The following is a 13824-nucleotide window of genomic DNA, read 5'->3' as shown; positions in this document are numbered from 1 at the left end:
TAATCTGATCGATTCTTTTATGGTTTCATCTTGCACTTTGATAGCTATTAGTTGAAATATGTAAATCTCTTTTTCCTGCAGATGAAAAACAAAACAAAACAAAAAAGGGAGGTTTACGCAATCCTCTCCCTTCAAAAAACTTGATAATCACAAACAACTGATTATAATGTTAGCAGAAGGGCAAAAGTTGTGTGTTTCTTTTTATAAAAGCTTGCAGTAATTTAATAAGTCTTGGGACCAGTCTCCTTCTTTATATTTAATTGATAGAAACGGCATGCATCAAAGAAAACGCATACTGAGATTTAATGTGCATAAAATGGATATTAGCATTTTAAAGAGGCAGATTAACACATTAATCCAAGTAATTTTCATATATTGCTTCTAATAAAAGCTTCACAGTATAAAATCCTTAATGAGGCTAATCGCAGGCATTCCATTTAGTGGGGTGATTAGGGATAACATAAAAGTATTTTTAATCAGTTTTCTAAGGCTTAAGGTTTTTTTATTTTATTAAAAATTAAAAATTTGACTTGCATTTTTATTACTGTTTTATGTTAAGGCAAACATCATGTTGAAAATGCAAATAAAGCACATCATTCAATCATGTAGGTATTAATTATTTACAAGCTGGTGTCCATTGTGGGGTAGGGGCTGTAGCCTTAAGGGTGTGTGTTGGGGAGGGAAATGTATAAAAAGGAAAATCCAAACAGACAGGAAAATATACAAAGTTTACAGCTGCAAATTGTGCATCCTTCACATATAAATTATACATTAAATATTCTGTAGCATCTCTGTCTTTCTCTTCCTAGATCTAGCCTGTGCGTTGGTTATGCAGGGAGAAAGCACATCTGTCGACACAGGCTCTCATTTTCAGACCTCCTCATAGACTGAGCGCAGAGCATGGAGGGCTTCTACTGTTACTTTGAGCTTCCCAATTACCGCTCCACCATCTGGTGAATCGAAAACTGGAAAAGAAGCAGAGAGGGAAAGCAATGTCAATAGCAGACCCTCGCATTCCACACCTTTGAAGAGCTTCAACTTCGGTTGCGGAAATGCAAAGGCCCTTCATTCACACGCACAAAGAGATTGGGTGTGTGTGTGTGTTGTAGTAACAGAACTCTTGGCCATTTCAAGTAAGCGCATCTGAGAACCGCAGTCAATTGCTCTTTTGAGACCATGAGTTAACCACATCTCCAGATGTGGAGCATACGTTTAACAAAGGCAGAACGAGATAAGAGTTGTGGAAAGTCCTGGGTTCTCACCAACTACAAACACATAGGTGAAGGACCACTGCCATCACCTTCTTTTTTTTTTTTTTTAATTAAATATTTATTGGTATTTTCAGAAAACACACAACAAACAAAAACAAAAAAAATAAACAAAATATTCGAAACTAAACAAAAAAAATAGAAAAAACACATACAGTTTCTGATACTTATTCTCCTCAACCTTATTTCTCAGACCTCCTCACACCTCCCCTTCTTGTATTCCAATTTAAATTGTCAATTCAGCAAGTCCTTAACTTATTTCTTCACCTTAACTTAAACATTTATTCTAACATACTGTTATTTTACTTTACTTCTTTTTTCCATTTCCTCCATTTATTTTTTAACAGCCTTATTCTCACTTAGTTAAAAAAAAAAGAAAAAAAAAAGAAAAACCAATTTCACCTTATTAAAATTACACATCAATACTTATACCTCATTAATTTACTCTTGAACCTTTTTCCTAAGGTCGACCAAAATTTCCCTTCCACGGTTTACCCAATTTCCTTACCACTAACAAAATATAAAACAAACAAAGCAATGCAAATTATCCTTATGTACCCTTTGGATTCCCAACCTCCACCCACCCTTCTCCCGGTTCCAGTCCCCAACCAATATCCATCAGTCTTTATATTATTTATTTAGCCTGGAGATCTCAGGTCCGAGGCCCTTATGTCTCTCTCAGTTCCTTTCTGCCGGTCTCTTTGATAGACCTTGATGTTAAGCCCCAGGTCTCGGAGGGGCTCTGGCCCAACAGAATCGGTGTTACTTCTAGCCAGTCCTCCATACTTAAAAGCAAAAGCAAAGCCTATGGGGTATTCCAACTCTTGTTTCAAATTTCTTTCAAATCCAAATGTCCCCACAGCTCCAGCTTCCACCTTCAACAAATTTATAATCCTCAGGTCTTCAGATCTCCTCAAAAGAGGATCTCTCCATTTCCCAAATTCCCAATCAAACCAGGCTTTCCGCATCCAGTTTTTATTGTCCTTTTTTGTCATCATGTCAGGCCTCATATTGTAGCTCTCCTTTGACTCCTGCAAACCTCCATCTCCTCCTTCGTTTTCTTCAAAAAGAACATATTGCTCCATCGTGTCTACGCTTTCGGTTTCATTTATTTGTTCAGTTGAATAGGCTTCCTGTTTCAAATCCTTATCAGACTCCAAGCTGTTGTTTACTGTCCAGTGTAATAGCGCTACCTCTGTAGACAAAGCATCGTACTCATCTTGTAAGTTTCCCAAGAGAACCAGTGCTCTGTCCAATTCTGCTTGGAATTTAGACACTCCAGCCATTTTTGTAATGTAGTATCCTTGTTACCCCTCTAGGGGGATTTAATTCCTTGATCTTCCTTTCAGCTCAAAAACCAAAAGTCCAGTTATTTTGTATCAACCTTATTTTCAACAAGTTATCCCGAATAAACCAGCAAAAACAGCAGAAACAATGTTCTCTTTTTCCAGCTGACAACTAGCTGACTAGCAGCTCACTTGACAGCTGTCAAAATCTTCCATGCAACAGGCTTTCTCATCGGACGTTCCCGGGTCTAGGGGGGGGGTGTAGTTTCAGCTCCCAAAATTCTTTTTATCCTCCAGAATATCCTCTTATAATGTCCAAACCGTGAGGTCAGGATCTTTAGTTAAAAAAAAAGCAAGAAACAGATTCTCTCGACCTTAGCTGCCCAGTCCTTTGCTTTAAGTTGTTTACAAAGAGGGGGGGGTGGACTTCCTTTTTAGCCCCTTCCCGCTCGTTCCAAATCCAAGATAAGAAATTTTTTAAAGTTCCAATCTCCGTATTACTCACGGGTTGATGTTTTAGGATCCAATCACTCTTAGAAGAAGTTGGCGCTCTCTGTCAATGGCTTGCGGCTTCACTCCGTAGACGAGGGAGTACTCTCAGCACCACGCCTTACCCTGCCTCCGTTCCGAAGCCTTTAAAAAGGCTCCGTCGCGGATTGGGGGGGCGCAAATGGTGCCCGCCGAGTCTCTGTGTTCACAGGCATCCGCGCCTGTGATTTTAAGGGTCCCCGCTTCGCCGCAGCGGCCAGACCCAGACGCTACGGAGCCGATTCCCTCCGGAGCTCGGAGGGAATCCGCCATTAAACAGTGGCACCAACCCGGAAGTCCCACTGCCATCACCTTCTTATGGTGGAGGAAGATGAAACCTGCTCTCCTGCACAAGAGTGAGCTCTTCCTAGGTAGATTATACTACATTAAAAAAGGACATTCCAAACTGGCTGCACATGGTCCCTCCCCATGACTAATAGGTTAATGACTGTCCAAGATTTACCTTATCATCCTGAGAATTTAGGGTAGCTGTAACAATCTTGATGTAATAAACCAAAGTTTATTGGACTAAGAAGGAGCCTTATGTCCATGTCCTCCATCCTTATCCTTTCCCTTCACCCACAGTTCAGTACTTCCATTGCTGTTTATTAAACCAGTTTCCCAGCGTATCCAAAATGGAAAACTGCCTTAATTTTTGTTTACAATCCAGAATATGAAAGCTGGATCTTCTAAAACACATGTCCTCAATCACACAGAAAACCAGCATGGTGCAGAGAGATCCACGTTCAAGTTTCCACATCGCTTCACTGGGTAAAACAGGGCCAGTCACTCATCCCCCAGTCCTAACCTAACTGAGCTGTTGCAAAGATATGGACAAAATCCAGGATAAATCTAGTTGTGACCTAAGATTACAAGTTCAAGAACAAATGCTTGATGTCTGGTTCAGAAGAATGTACCTACATTGTAAGGAAGATGGTGGGTTCAGTCTTGTTTTAGGAATTGCAGTAAACTCCTCCCAAACACCACCAGCTGCTAATACACCTTTTATAACTATATTTCACTTATGAGGACTGGAATAGCACTGCCACAATCCAAAATCCACTTTTATAAAAATATTTATCTGGGCCAGCTCTATCATTAGATAGAGTGGCTGCCTCAGTCAGCAGGTGATGAGGGGTGATGAGAGTTGTGTGTGTCACGTGGCCTCTGCTCAGGTGTGGTGGGGAACACTCTGCAGTGGCTGTGTTTTGCACATGGAATGGAGAAGGGGGGAAGTACTATTTTGTCCTTTGTTTCAGACAACAAAATGACTTGGGTCTTCTTTGCTATCTCTCTTTCTATAGGACTACCTGATAAAAAAATCCACCTCTCCAAGCGGGAGGTGTGTGGAAGCCCAAACAAACCTGGGAAAGATTTGGGAACTGAGGGTTATAGCCAGTGCTACTCAGAGTAGACTCACAGAAGTACATGAACCTGAATAACTTAGGTTCATTAATGTCTGTGGGTCTCCTCTAAGTAGAGCTAGCATTGGATACAATCCTCAGAGCTGTGAGAAAGCAAAACTAAAGAGAAAATGCCCTGAAACTCACTGTTGATGTCTTGGTCAATGACGTCTTGCCCTTTCCGAAATATCTCCATTAGACTGACGTATGCAAAGCCAATATCTTCACACTCAAGATCTTGCTCGTCCTCTGGAGGGTCACTTACTACTGTAAATCGTATGCTGAGAAGGAGAAAAAAAAGGGGGGGAGTAATGAACTCAAATATTTATTTTTGGTATTTTAATTTTAACTTCCATTGGAGAATCACAGGGTCAATTACAAATTATTCACACTTTTAAGAACTGGGTGCTTTAATTGTAAAGGGAAAGCAGCCATAGGGCCCCAATCCACCAGTTTCCTGCCAGAAATTACTGCTTGTGGCTATTTCCTACTCAGAGTGCCATTTGCAGTAAATAGCACATTTGGGGGAAATTGTCACCCCAAGGTGTGTATAGCATTTTCAGAAGGAAACTAGGCTGCAGTCTCATTTTGAGATCATCGTGCACGGCTTTAGACCAGCTTCCTATGTCCTTGCTCTGTTCCTCCTGTTCTATAAGGGCTACAACACTGTTGAGAGGTTCCCAACACACTCAGTGAGGGACCAGGATGCAAAGAGCATAGGAATATAGGAATCTGCCTAATATAGAGTCAGACCATTGGGCCCGTCTAGTTCAATATGGTCTACACTGGCTGGAAATGGTTCTCAAGGGTTCTTCAGGCAAGGATGTTTTCAAGCCTTACCTGGAGATGCTGGGGACTGAACCTGGGACCTTCTGTATGCAAAGTAAATGCTATAACCATTGAGCAACAGTCCCTAAGCATATGCTTATGTATATGCTCAAGGCAGCTTTGGGATTTCTGTTTCTAAAGCACCTGCCACCCCACTCCTCCGCTGAATGACAAACCATCACTCAAGGGAGTTTTTCAAAAGCAGCTGATGATGCAACATTGTGCTGGTGTGGGTGAAATGGATATAGAGGCAAAAAATCCCACTTGGCTCCCTAAAGGCCTTGGACAAACTTCCAAGTAGCTCTTGTCCTGGGGCTCCAGTTCCCAGTACTGTCCAATGGATTCAGAGGTCTGCAGCCGATGGTGAGGATGCAAGGAACTGCAGATTTGTATTTGAAGGTCAAGAAGAGCAGTTTGACATGCTGCATGGCAAATGTTTTCTTTCTTTTTTTAAGAAACCCTGAGTGTCAAGCCCCTTTTGTGACAGGCCACATAGTTCTGCTGTTCAAAGAGCAAAAATCAGGGACACGGTCAGTGCCTGTGGTGGCCGCAGTGCCCTTCTTTCACCAGAAAGTTCACAGGAAATAACAACAACAACAAATATGTGGCCTTCCAAGAACATGCAACAAGGTTAAGCTGCAGAAAATATGACATTGTGAGTCCTGGCTTTAAATGTATTTTTTTTTAATATGTACACAATAAGACAACTTTCCCTCTGTATCTGTATTGTTCTCTCTGTCTTTCTCTCTCAAAAAAACCACACCACAAAAACCTTTTGTCAGCAAGAGAAGATCCCACGATCCCGTTAAACAGAGCTTTCAAACACATATGTAAAATATATGAGAATGTCCTCTAGCTGTATGCATTCCTCATAGCATAAAGTATCTTAGTCACAATGCTAAGAAGCGCTGTAAGTTCTGCCAATAAAATTATCCACTTAAGTACAAAGAATTGGAACGAACTGTCCTTTGGAATGCGACACTCGCTTAAGTCAGGATACAGAATAAAACTAAGATACTATTTGGGGCAAATTTAAAAGTACATTATCCTTTAAGGAGCAGACAAATAGCCTACTTCCCCCTGCTATGTTCGCCTGCGTTTGTTTACTTGAAAACACGGAATAGTACAAACCATAGAGACACATGTTACTCATTAACTTTCCCTGGCACCTTCATCAATGCCACAATCGGGAGGTCTAGCCAGACCACAGAATGTTGGCTTTGTAGACAGTCAAAGTATGCTGCGTATGTCAAGAAATGACATCTATGAAAACATCAACGTCAGTGAGAATTAATCCCACCGTTGATATTGTAGATACTGCTTTAGAAAACACATTCGCTTCTAAAAGATCAAAATGGGAATGGTAAGGGGAAGCGCCTTCCTACATAAGATAGGACTGAAGCCAAATCTTGCTTTCATTTCATGAAATGTTAGTGGGTTAAAGTGGGGTTATACTATTGATCGAAGCCTATTCTGTGAGATTTGTTGTGAGTGTGCTTGTTATCTGTGTTAGCTGCTCCAACTAAACCGGCATCTCATTCCTTTCCCTTTCATTTCACCCTTCTAGGCTTAAAGAAACTCTTGTTGCCTTAAAGGCCCCCAGATGTTAAACTGGTTAAATTAATTTATTAATTTTTTTAGGATACAATCCTATATGTCAGGTGAAAGTGCCCTGTACTCAGTGGGGCGTACTTCACAGTAGAGAGGTACAGGGATGCACTGTAACTTGATTAATCCATGGGAAGAGCCTTTAAACCAGGGATGGCAAACCTCCTCTAGATGCTGTTCACCTAAAACTCCCATAATTCCTATTGGCTGGGGCTGATGAGAGCTGTAGTTGAATAACATCTGAAGTGCCACAGGTTAGCCATCCCAGATTTAAATCAAAGGGTTTGAAAGATAAAATCTGGGTGGGTGGTTTGGTTCTGATGTGCGCTTCTTATCATCTTACTAAAACTCTGCATTTATAGGACACATTTCAAGAGTTCCAAACTTTCCGCACTCCTTTCAAACAGGTAATAGACCAATATTATTACAGTCCCCCTTGCCCCTACTGCTGAGAGACTGAGGCGGGGGAGGCCTTTGGAAAAGCATGGGTTCAGTGTTCAAGTTACGCAATTTTAGTCCTAATTTCCGTTATCACTGATTTATCCTATCGCTATAGCTAGACCATGTGCAGCCAATTTGGAATGATATTTTTATCCTGGGTCCTTTGGTTTCCTAAACTTTAAAGTTTAGTTCCTGTTTCAAATGGGAAAAAAAGTTCTGGTATTATTATTATTATTATATAAGGCATTGTGATAGGAAACATGTGCCGAGGGAGCAATACGCCAACTTCAAAATGTGCTGCGTCTGTGCATTCGAGGGCTGCATCTCCCTTCCTGATGGCCCAACTTCTAAAAGGTGGAACGAGAGTGAGGAGGCTTTATGGATGAGCCTGCCCAGACAGCAAGGCTTGCTTCAGATGTTCTGGAGGTGGGATGGTAACTTCTGAAAAATGCTTCCATGTGGCGGAAGCCTTTTGCAGATACTGTAGCAGATGCTGATGGCTTTTTGTGTGGACGTGTTCAGCCACGTGCTGAGCTGCCATACTAATTCCCCACAGAAGGAGACATCCTGGCTTGACACACAAGTAATCCACATGGAAAGCTGGTTGCGCCAGTCATGGCATTACGGTAATTATGATGCCACAGCAGGGCATGAATTGCTATTTTACTGCTGATGCTCCACACTTTTGAAATGCACGCGGAACAGTACCTTTAACCACAAGGGTCAAAAACCAGATTTCTAGGAAGAGGTAGGGATTTCAAAACAAATGACTAAATGCAACTGAACAAGAAAGTGAGCATCTTGTTTGCAATGAGGGCAAGGTACAGATTTATATGGTTTGGGGCAGAATCTACTCATGAGATCTCATTTGAAGTACGGTGTCCATTTCTGGCCACCGCAAGGCAAGAGCTGATAAGCACAACCTATGGTGACTCAGACTACTCAGCCACCCAGCCTAGTACCATGTATTCTGATTGGCAGGAGCTTGCCATGGTCTTGCTCAGAGAAGGTACATGATATCCTTTTAACTGGAGAGGCCAGAGATTGAACATGAATATGCATGCAAAGCATATGCTCTGCTACTGAGCTATATAATTCAAGAAGAACAATCACAAGAGAGTGATGAAGAATCTCCAACAAGACAAATTGGATCAAGAAAGATGCATCTAGTTCCTTCAACCTAATTCTAGATGGTAAAAAGCAACGTTTGAAGCATGGCGATGGAATATGTACACCAATTCCACATAATTAAGATGTCAGCAGTAAGGGAAACATGTTTCTAGTGAGCCTGCTATAAAGCAGGAGAGGATCTGAATGACAAGTTAGCACACTGTATTTTGAAATTATATATAATCTGATTTTATTTTTTTAAAAATATATATTTTAAGAGATTATACCTTGCCCTTCAAAATGTAACACAGGACAGAGTATAATTGTGGGCATGTGTAGAAATTAAACCAACACATGCACACAATTATGTGCATTGGATTCCTACTGAAATAAATGAGACTTGAGCATTACTAACTGCTGGTTGTGACATAAGGTGAATGGTTGAGCAATGGTATTTGCTTCCTGAGGAATCTGTGGACTTTCCCTGGAGTCTTTGAAGGTGAGGGAAGAGGAGAATCATTTCAGAACACAAGGAAAAGGTTATCTATCTCGCGTTCATGCATGGGCTTTCGAAAGATTTCAGTGGGAAAGGATTTAATCTTCTACCCTTGGAATGACATGGACTTAACCTTGCACAATGATTGTACAGAGGCAGCATGTCAATGTTTGTGGAATTTCAGCATTTGAGCGAAAGATCCTGCTTAGTCACTGGACTCAAATTAGTCCTGTGAAACAACGATCGGAACACAGAATATGGCACTATTGGGAAATCTGTAACTTTATTTGGAGTTCTGCTCGCACCAGCATGTTATCCATCTTACTAATGTATGCAGTAAATCTGGAAGTCCTTTCCTTGTTTGCAGAAATGAAAAAAAGAAAAGAAAAATCTTTCTGAACTTCAAAGTGCTTTAGATGTGATACATGCCTGCTCTTAAGGGATCACTTTATGGCACTTCCTGTCGGATTCCATTAAAAAATTGTGCACCAGCCAACATATGAAGCTCAATTTTAAAGTAAAATGGAGAAAACAAAGACTACCGTCTTATTGCCAAGTACTACCCTCAGGTCTGCACTGCTTATCTGTCTATATATGGATAACTTAAGTGTGCGAAAGGCTGACTGGGAGTCCTTATACTTCTACCTGAACCAGCAGCTATTCTGAACCACAATCAAAACAGCATGGATCAATTACTCCTCTACAAGGAGAATGACTGTCCCGTTGAAGGGGAAAAATGGTACACATTGTGCTTGTTGTTCTTTTCTGTTTTTTTTGGGGGGGTGAAAATTATAAATAATAAATAAAATTCAGGTGCTACTATGTGACAACATCATGTACCCTTGAAAGAAACATGTAGCATTTATCACATGGAAATACAAAATTGTGAAGTTGAAGGGCATCTGACCCATTCTGCTGCAAAATTTACCTTCCGGGGCTGGGCTCTGATCCTTGAAGCATGGCCTTGAGGAAATCGCGCTTCACTTTGTTGTTTGCCTGGTCCACATGTATCACTGAAAAACGCAACAGGAAATGGCAATGGCTGCGATTACTTGCAATGAACGAAATGAACACAATTTGCTTTGCTAGTTAGTTTTCAAAGTAACTTCCTTTCGTTTTAAGTCATCGAAATGAGTATTAGCCCACAAAGCCCAGCTGCAGAGATGAATGACATGGTAAGGCGAATAATGCCTATAGACTTTATAGTAAAGTTATTTTCTTTTTGATTAACAGGGGTCCATTGGATAAGGCAGGTATCCAATCACTATGAAATTTCGTGGTATAAATTCTCTCTACATGGGAACACACCTGTATTCAAATATTCCTTCAGCCAATGTCCATGATGAACAGTTCCTGTTTATGGCTTAGATGACTGTACATTACGATGCGGCATGATTCTATTTTATTTTTCTTTCATTCTGGACAACTCTGAAGGATCACAGCTGAGTTGGGGAGCACAAGCCCCCCAGGTTCATTGGGCTGGGAAAGCCCCCTTAACCTAGTCTTCCCCAACCTTGAGTCCTCATATGTTTTTGGACTATTACTCCCATCATCTTTGCCTGTTGGTCATGCTGGCTGGGAATGATGTTGGGTCGTAGTCCAACATCTGGAGGCCCAAGACTGGGGAAGGTTGCCTTAACCCAAGGTTTTAAGAGAGCTCATTTCAGCTGGAGTAGATTGTACCAAATGTTTAAATGTACCAAAGGTCTGCTTCTGTATAAGATGTTACCATATGCATCCTTTAATGAGGGTAAGTAAATCCTTTTACTGTACTCAATTTCTCCCCCTCACACTGAAGGGAAGGATTGTGGGATAGTTCTTAATGCCCTGCTTTGAGGAACAGAATTAAAAACCAGAATCCACTAAACTCCAAATTTTATAAATAAGAAAGTGTAGTGTAGATGAATAGAAAGTAGACATAATGCTACATAATCCAGAGAAGTATCTACTTTTAGAAAAGGAAAGCAAAATGTAGAAATACCTGTGGGATTAGAATCCTTATGTCTGAGGGCCCTTATAATGATTTTGTTGAGTCTTAAATACATTTAACTGCTCAGCTGTGCATATCACAGAGTTGGTTGAAATGTGGTAAAGAGGGGGATTCCCCCCCACCCACATCTAATAAATATTTAATGCTTGTAGCCATAGGCTACTGCAAATACAGCAAAATCCCTATCAGCATGGACATAAAACACAGATAAATATACTCTCTGTTCAAAATGTAATCAAAATTAAAATAAACTTAAAACTTTCTAGGATTACTCATAGATTTAACTGGCTCAAATTTTCAAGCCACCTTCTACAAAGCACTGGTGTTTGGTTCAAGATTTGCAGCTGGATTTTCTTTGCAGCAATTGCAAACAGTGCAACTTGAAAGGATATATACTCGCATTCATCAGAAAATAAGTCAGTTACTATTACCTGTATTGCTTACCCATCTCCACACACACTGTGACACAAGATAACCATATATTTTTTTTCTGCAACAGGTATACGGTAGGCAGTGCAATAAATAATGTACAGTGGTACCTCGGGTTAAGTACTTAATTCGTTCCGGAGGTCCGTTCTTAACCTGAAACTGTTCTTAACCTGAAGCACCACTTCAGGTTAAGCTAATGGAGCCTGCCGCTGCTGCCACGCCACCAGAGCACGATTTCTGTTCTTATCCTGAAGCAAAGTTCTTAACCCGAGGTACTATTTCTGGGTTAGCGGAGTCTGTAACCTGAAGCATATGTAACCTGAAGCGTATGTAACCCGAGGTACCACTGTACTATATCAACCATTTCCATTTGTGTATTATCTGTTTCCTGAAGCATTCTTGATGCAAGGCACTGAGTGTAAGACACTGGCTCCCACATTTGAGTTGGCTTGTCTTTGAAGACATTCTCCAATGGTCCTGTTCTGAGTGGCCCACCTTTTGAAGCAGGGCAGGTGGGTTCCACTGTTGCTCCCCAGCAAGTGGTATTAGGAGAAACACCGTCCTTGAACTACAGGAAGCACATTGATCTAAATGTAAGGAAGCACTTCCTAACTGTAAATATAGAACGTGGAACAGGGAGCATAGGAAGGCAGTGGAAATGCCCCCCCCCTTTTGCATAGGGGGCACCTCTTTTGGGGCACAAACATAAGAGACTGGTTCAACTAATGGGTCCAACTAGCAGAAGCCCACACAATGACTTTTGCTAGTGCAATGGGTCTTCCCACCTCATCTGCCCCAATTGGCTCAGTGGTGGCATGAGAGAAATTCTAGAATAGCACCTGGAGGGGAGATCCTTCCATCAGGCAGGCAGAAATGCTTGCACTGACAAAGCAATCTTATTAATGCTATGTTGAATTCCTCCCAAGCACTTACAAGACATCTGCTGGCTATTGGACTCGCAGCTGTCCAAGGCGGCGCAGGTCAATTCTGCGTCTAGGGCAGCTGTCTTCCAGCTCCATCTGATATGCAGGCTGAGACCCTACCTGCCTGTGGACTGTCTTGCCAGAGTGGTGTATGCTCTAGTTATCTCCTGCTTGGACTACTGCAATGCGCACCATGTGGGGCTACCTTTGAAGGTGACCCGGAAACTACAACTAATGCAGAATGTGGCAGTTAGACTGGCGACTGGGAGTAGCCGCTGGGACCATTTAACACCAGTCCTAAAGGATCTTCACTGACTCCCAGTACATTTCCAAGCACAATTCAAAGTGTTGGTGCTGACCTTTAAAGCCCTAAATGTCCTCGGCCAAGTATACCTGAAGGAGTGTCTCCACCCCCACCATCCAGCGCCGAGGGTCTTTTGGCAGTTCCTTCACTGCGAGAAGCAAAGTTACAAGGCCTTCTCGGTAGTGGCGCCCACCCTGTGGAATGCCCTCCCATCAGATATTAAAGAAATAAACAACTATCTAACATTTAGAAGATATCTGAAGGCAGCCCTGTTTAGGGAAGTTTTCAATAACTGATGTTTTAATGTATTTTCAGCCTTTGTTGGAAGCTGCCCAGAGTGGCTGTGGAGACCCAGCCGGATGGGCGGGGTAGAAATAAATAATAATAATAGTACTTATTATTATTATTATTATTATTATTATTATTATTATTATTATTGATGTGATGGCTTATGGAACAGGGCTGGCTTAGCCTAAAAGGATCCATGCAGATTCCACCCCACTATTCCAATCCAGAACCATGCATACATGCAGATACACAGATCAAATTCTTGTGCGTGCTAGCTTATTTCTTAATTGCAATTCAGCTGCATGTAATGGCGCACTCCCTCTCAAAATGAATGGGAAAGCTTTTTGGGGTAAAAGTAGGAGGGGACGTTCTGTGCGTTCTGTGCATTCTGTGCGTTCAACTGGAGTACTCAGATCTGCAACAGACTGCTGGATGGAGCACATCTCTTTTATTTATTTAAAACATTTATCGCCCACCTTTCCTAAAAAAATTAATGCAGTTAAAAAATAAATACACAAATACAGTAAGAGCAATAAACCAAATGGTGCGGTACAAAATAGAAATACTGGGAGAATTAATCTGAGGCATTCCCTTAATTGCCCACATATCCAGTTAACTCTTTGTTTAAATTTGCCTTGTAAAAGGAATGCAAAAATAAATAAATAGCTTTTAAAATACCAGCTTGTGAAATTAGCTGTGAGAACAGAAGACATGTGAAAAGTTAACCTATGGTACGTTATGGGAACTTGTGTAACACTATTTTTAAAAGGGATAATTTGAGGAGTGGGGGAAGAGAACCTGGTGGGGGAAGAACTAACTGCCTCTTTCCATGCTTCCTAAGGAAAATCAACAATGAAAGCCGGAATGGAAGTCGGAACAGTCATGTGATCCAATTGTCATATTGCTGGCAGGTTTATGCTCA

General features: G+C 41.3%; 1 protein-coding gene across 2 annotated transcripts in view; it reads right to left on the bottom strand.

Moving 5' to 3' along the window:
- Positions 1–249: 249 nt before the first annotated feature.
- The window catches only part of RPGRIP1L (RPGRIP1 like), an 82737-nt gene continuing 69162 nt past the window's right edge, over positions 250–13824 (bottom strand). The window contains exons 24-26 of one of the 2 annotated variants that reach the window (XR_014551275.1): positions 9897–9981; positions 3395–4766; positions 250–1300 (exon numbers count right to left, since the gene is read on the bottom strand). Coding sequence is in view for 1 of the 2 variants with exons in the window: in XM_083626221.1 (XP_083482347.1) it covers positions 871–965; positions 4633–4766; positions 9897–9981 (314 nt within the window). In the remaining variant the exon portion in view is untranslated. The remainder of the gene's footprint in view (positions 1301–3394; positions 4767–9896; positions 9982–13824) is intronic. The other variant, XM_083626221.1, reaches the window with a different exon arrangement.

Source organism: Podarcis filfolensis (genome assembly GCF_964270895.1).
Source record: "Podarcis filfolensis genome assembly, chromosome: 8".
Lineage (NCBI taxonomy): Eukaryota > Metazoa > Chordata > Lepidosauria > Squamata > Lacertidae > Podarcis > Podarcis filfolensis.
The sequence above is the reverse complement of the archived record's forward strand: the minus strand, read 5'-3'. Positions and strand labels throughout refer to the sequence as shown.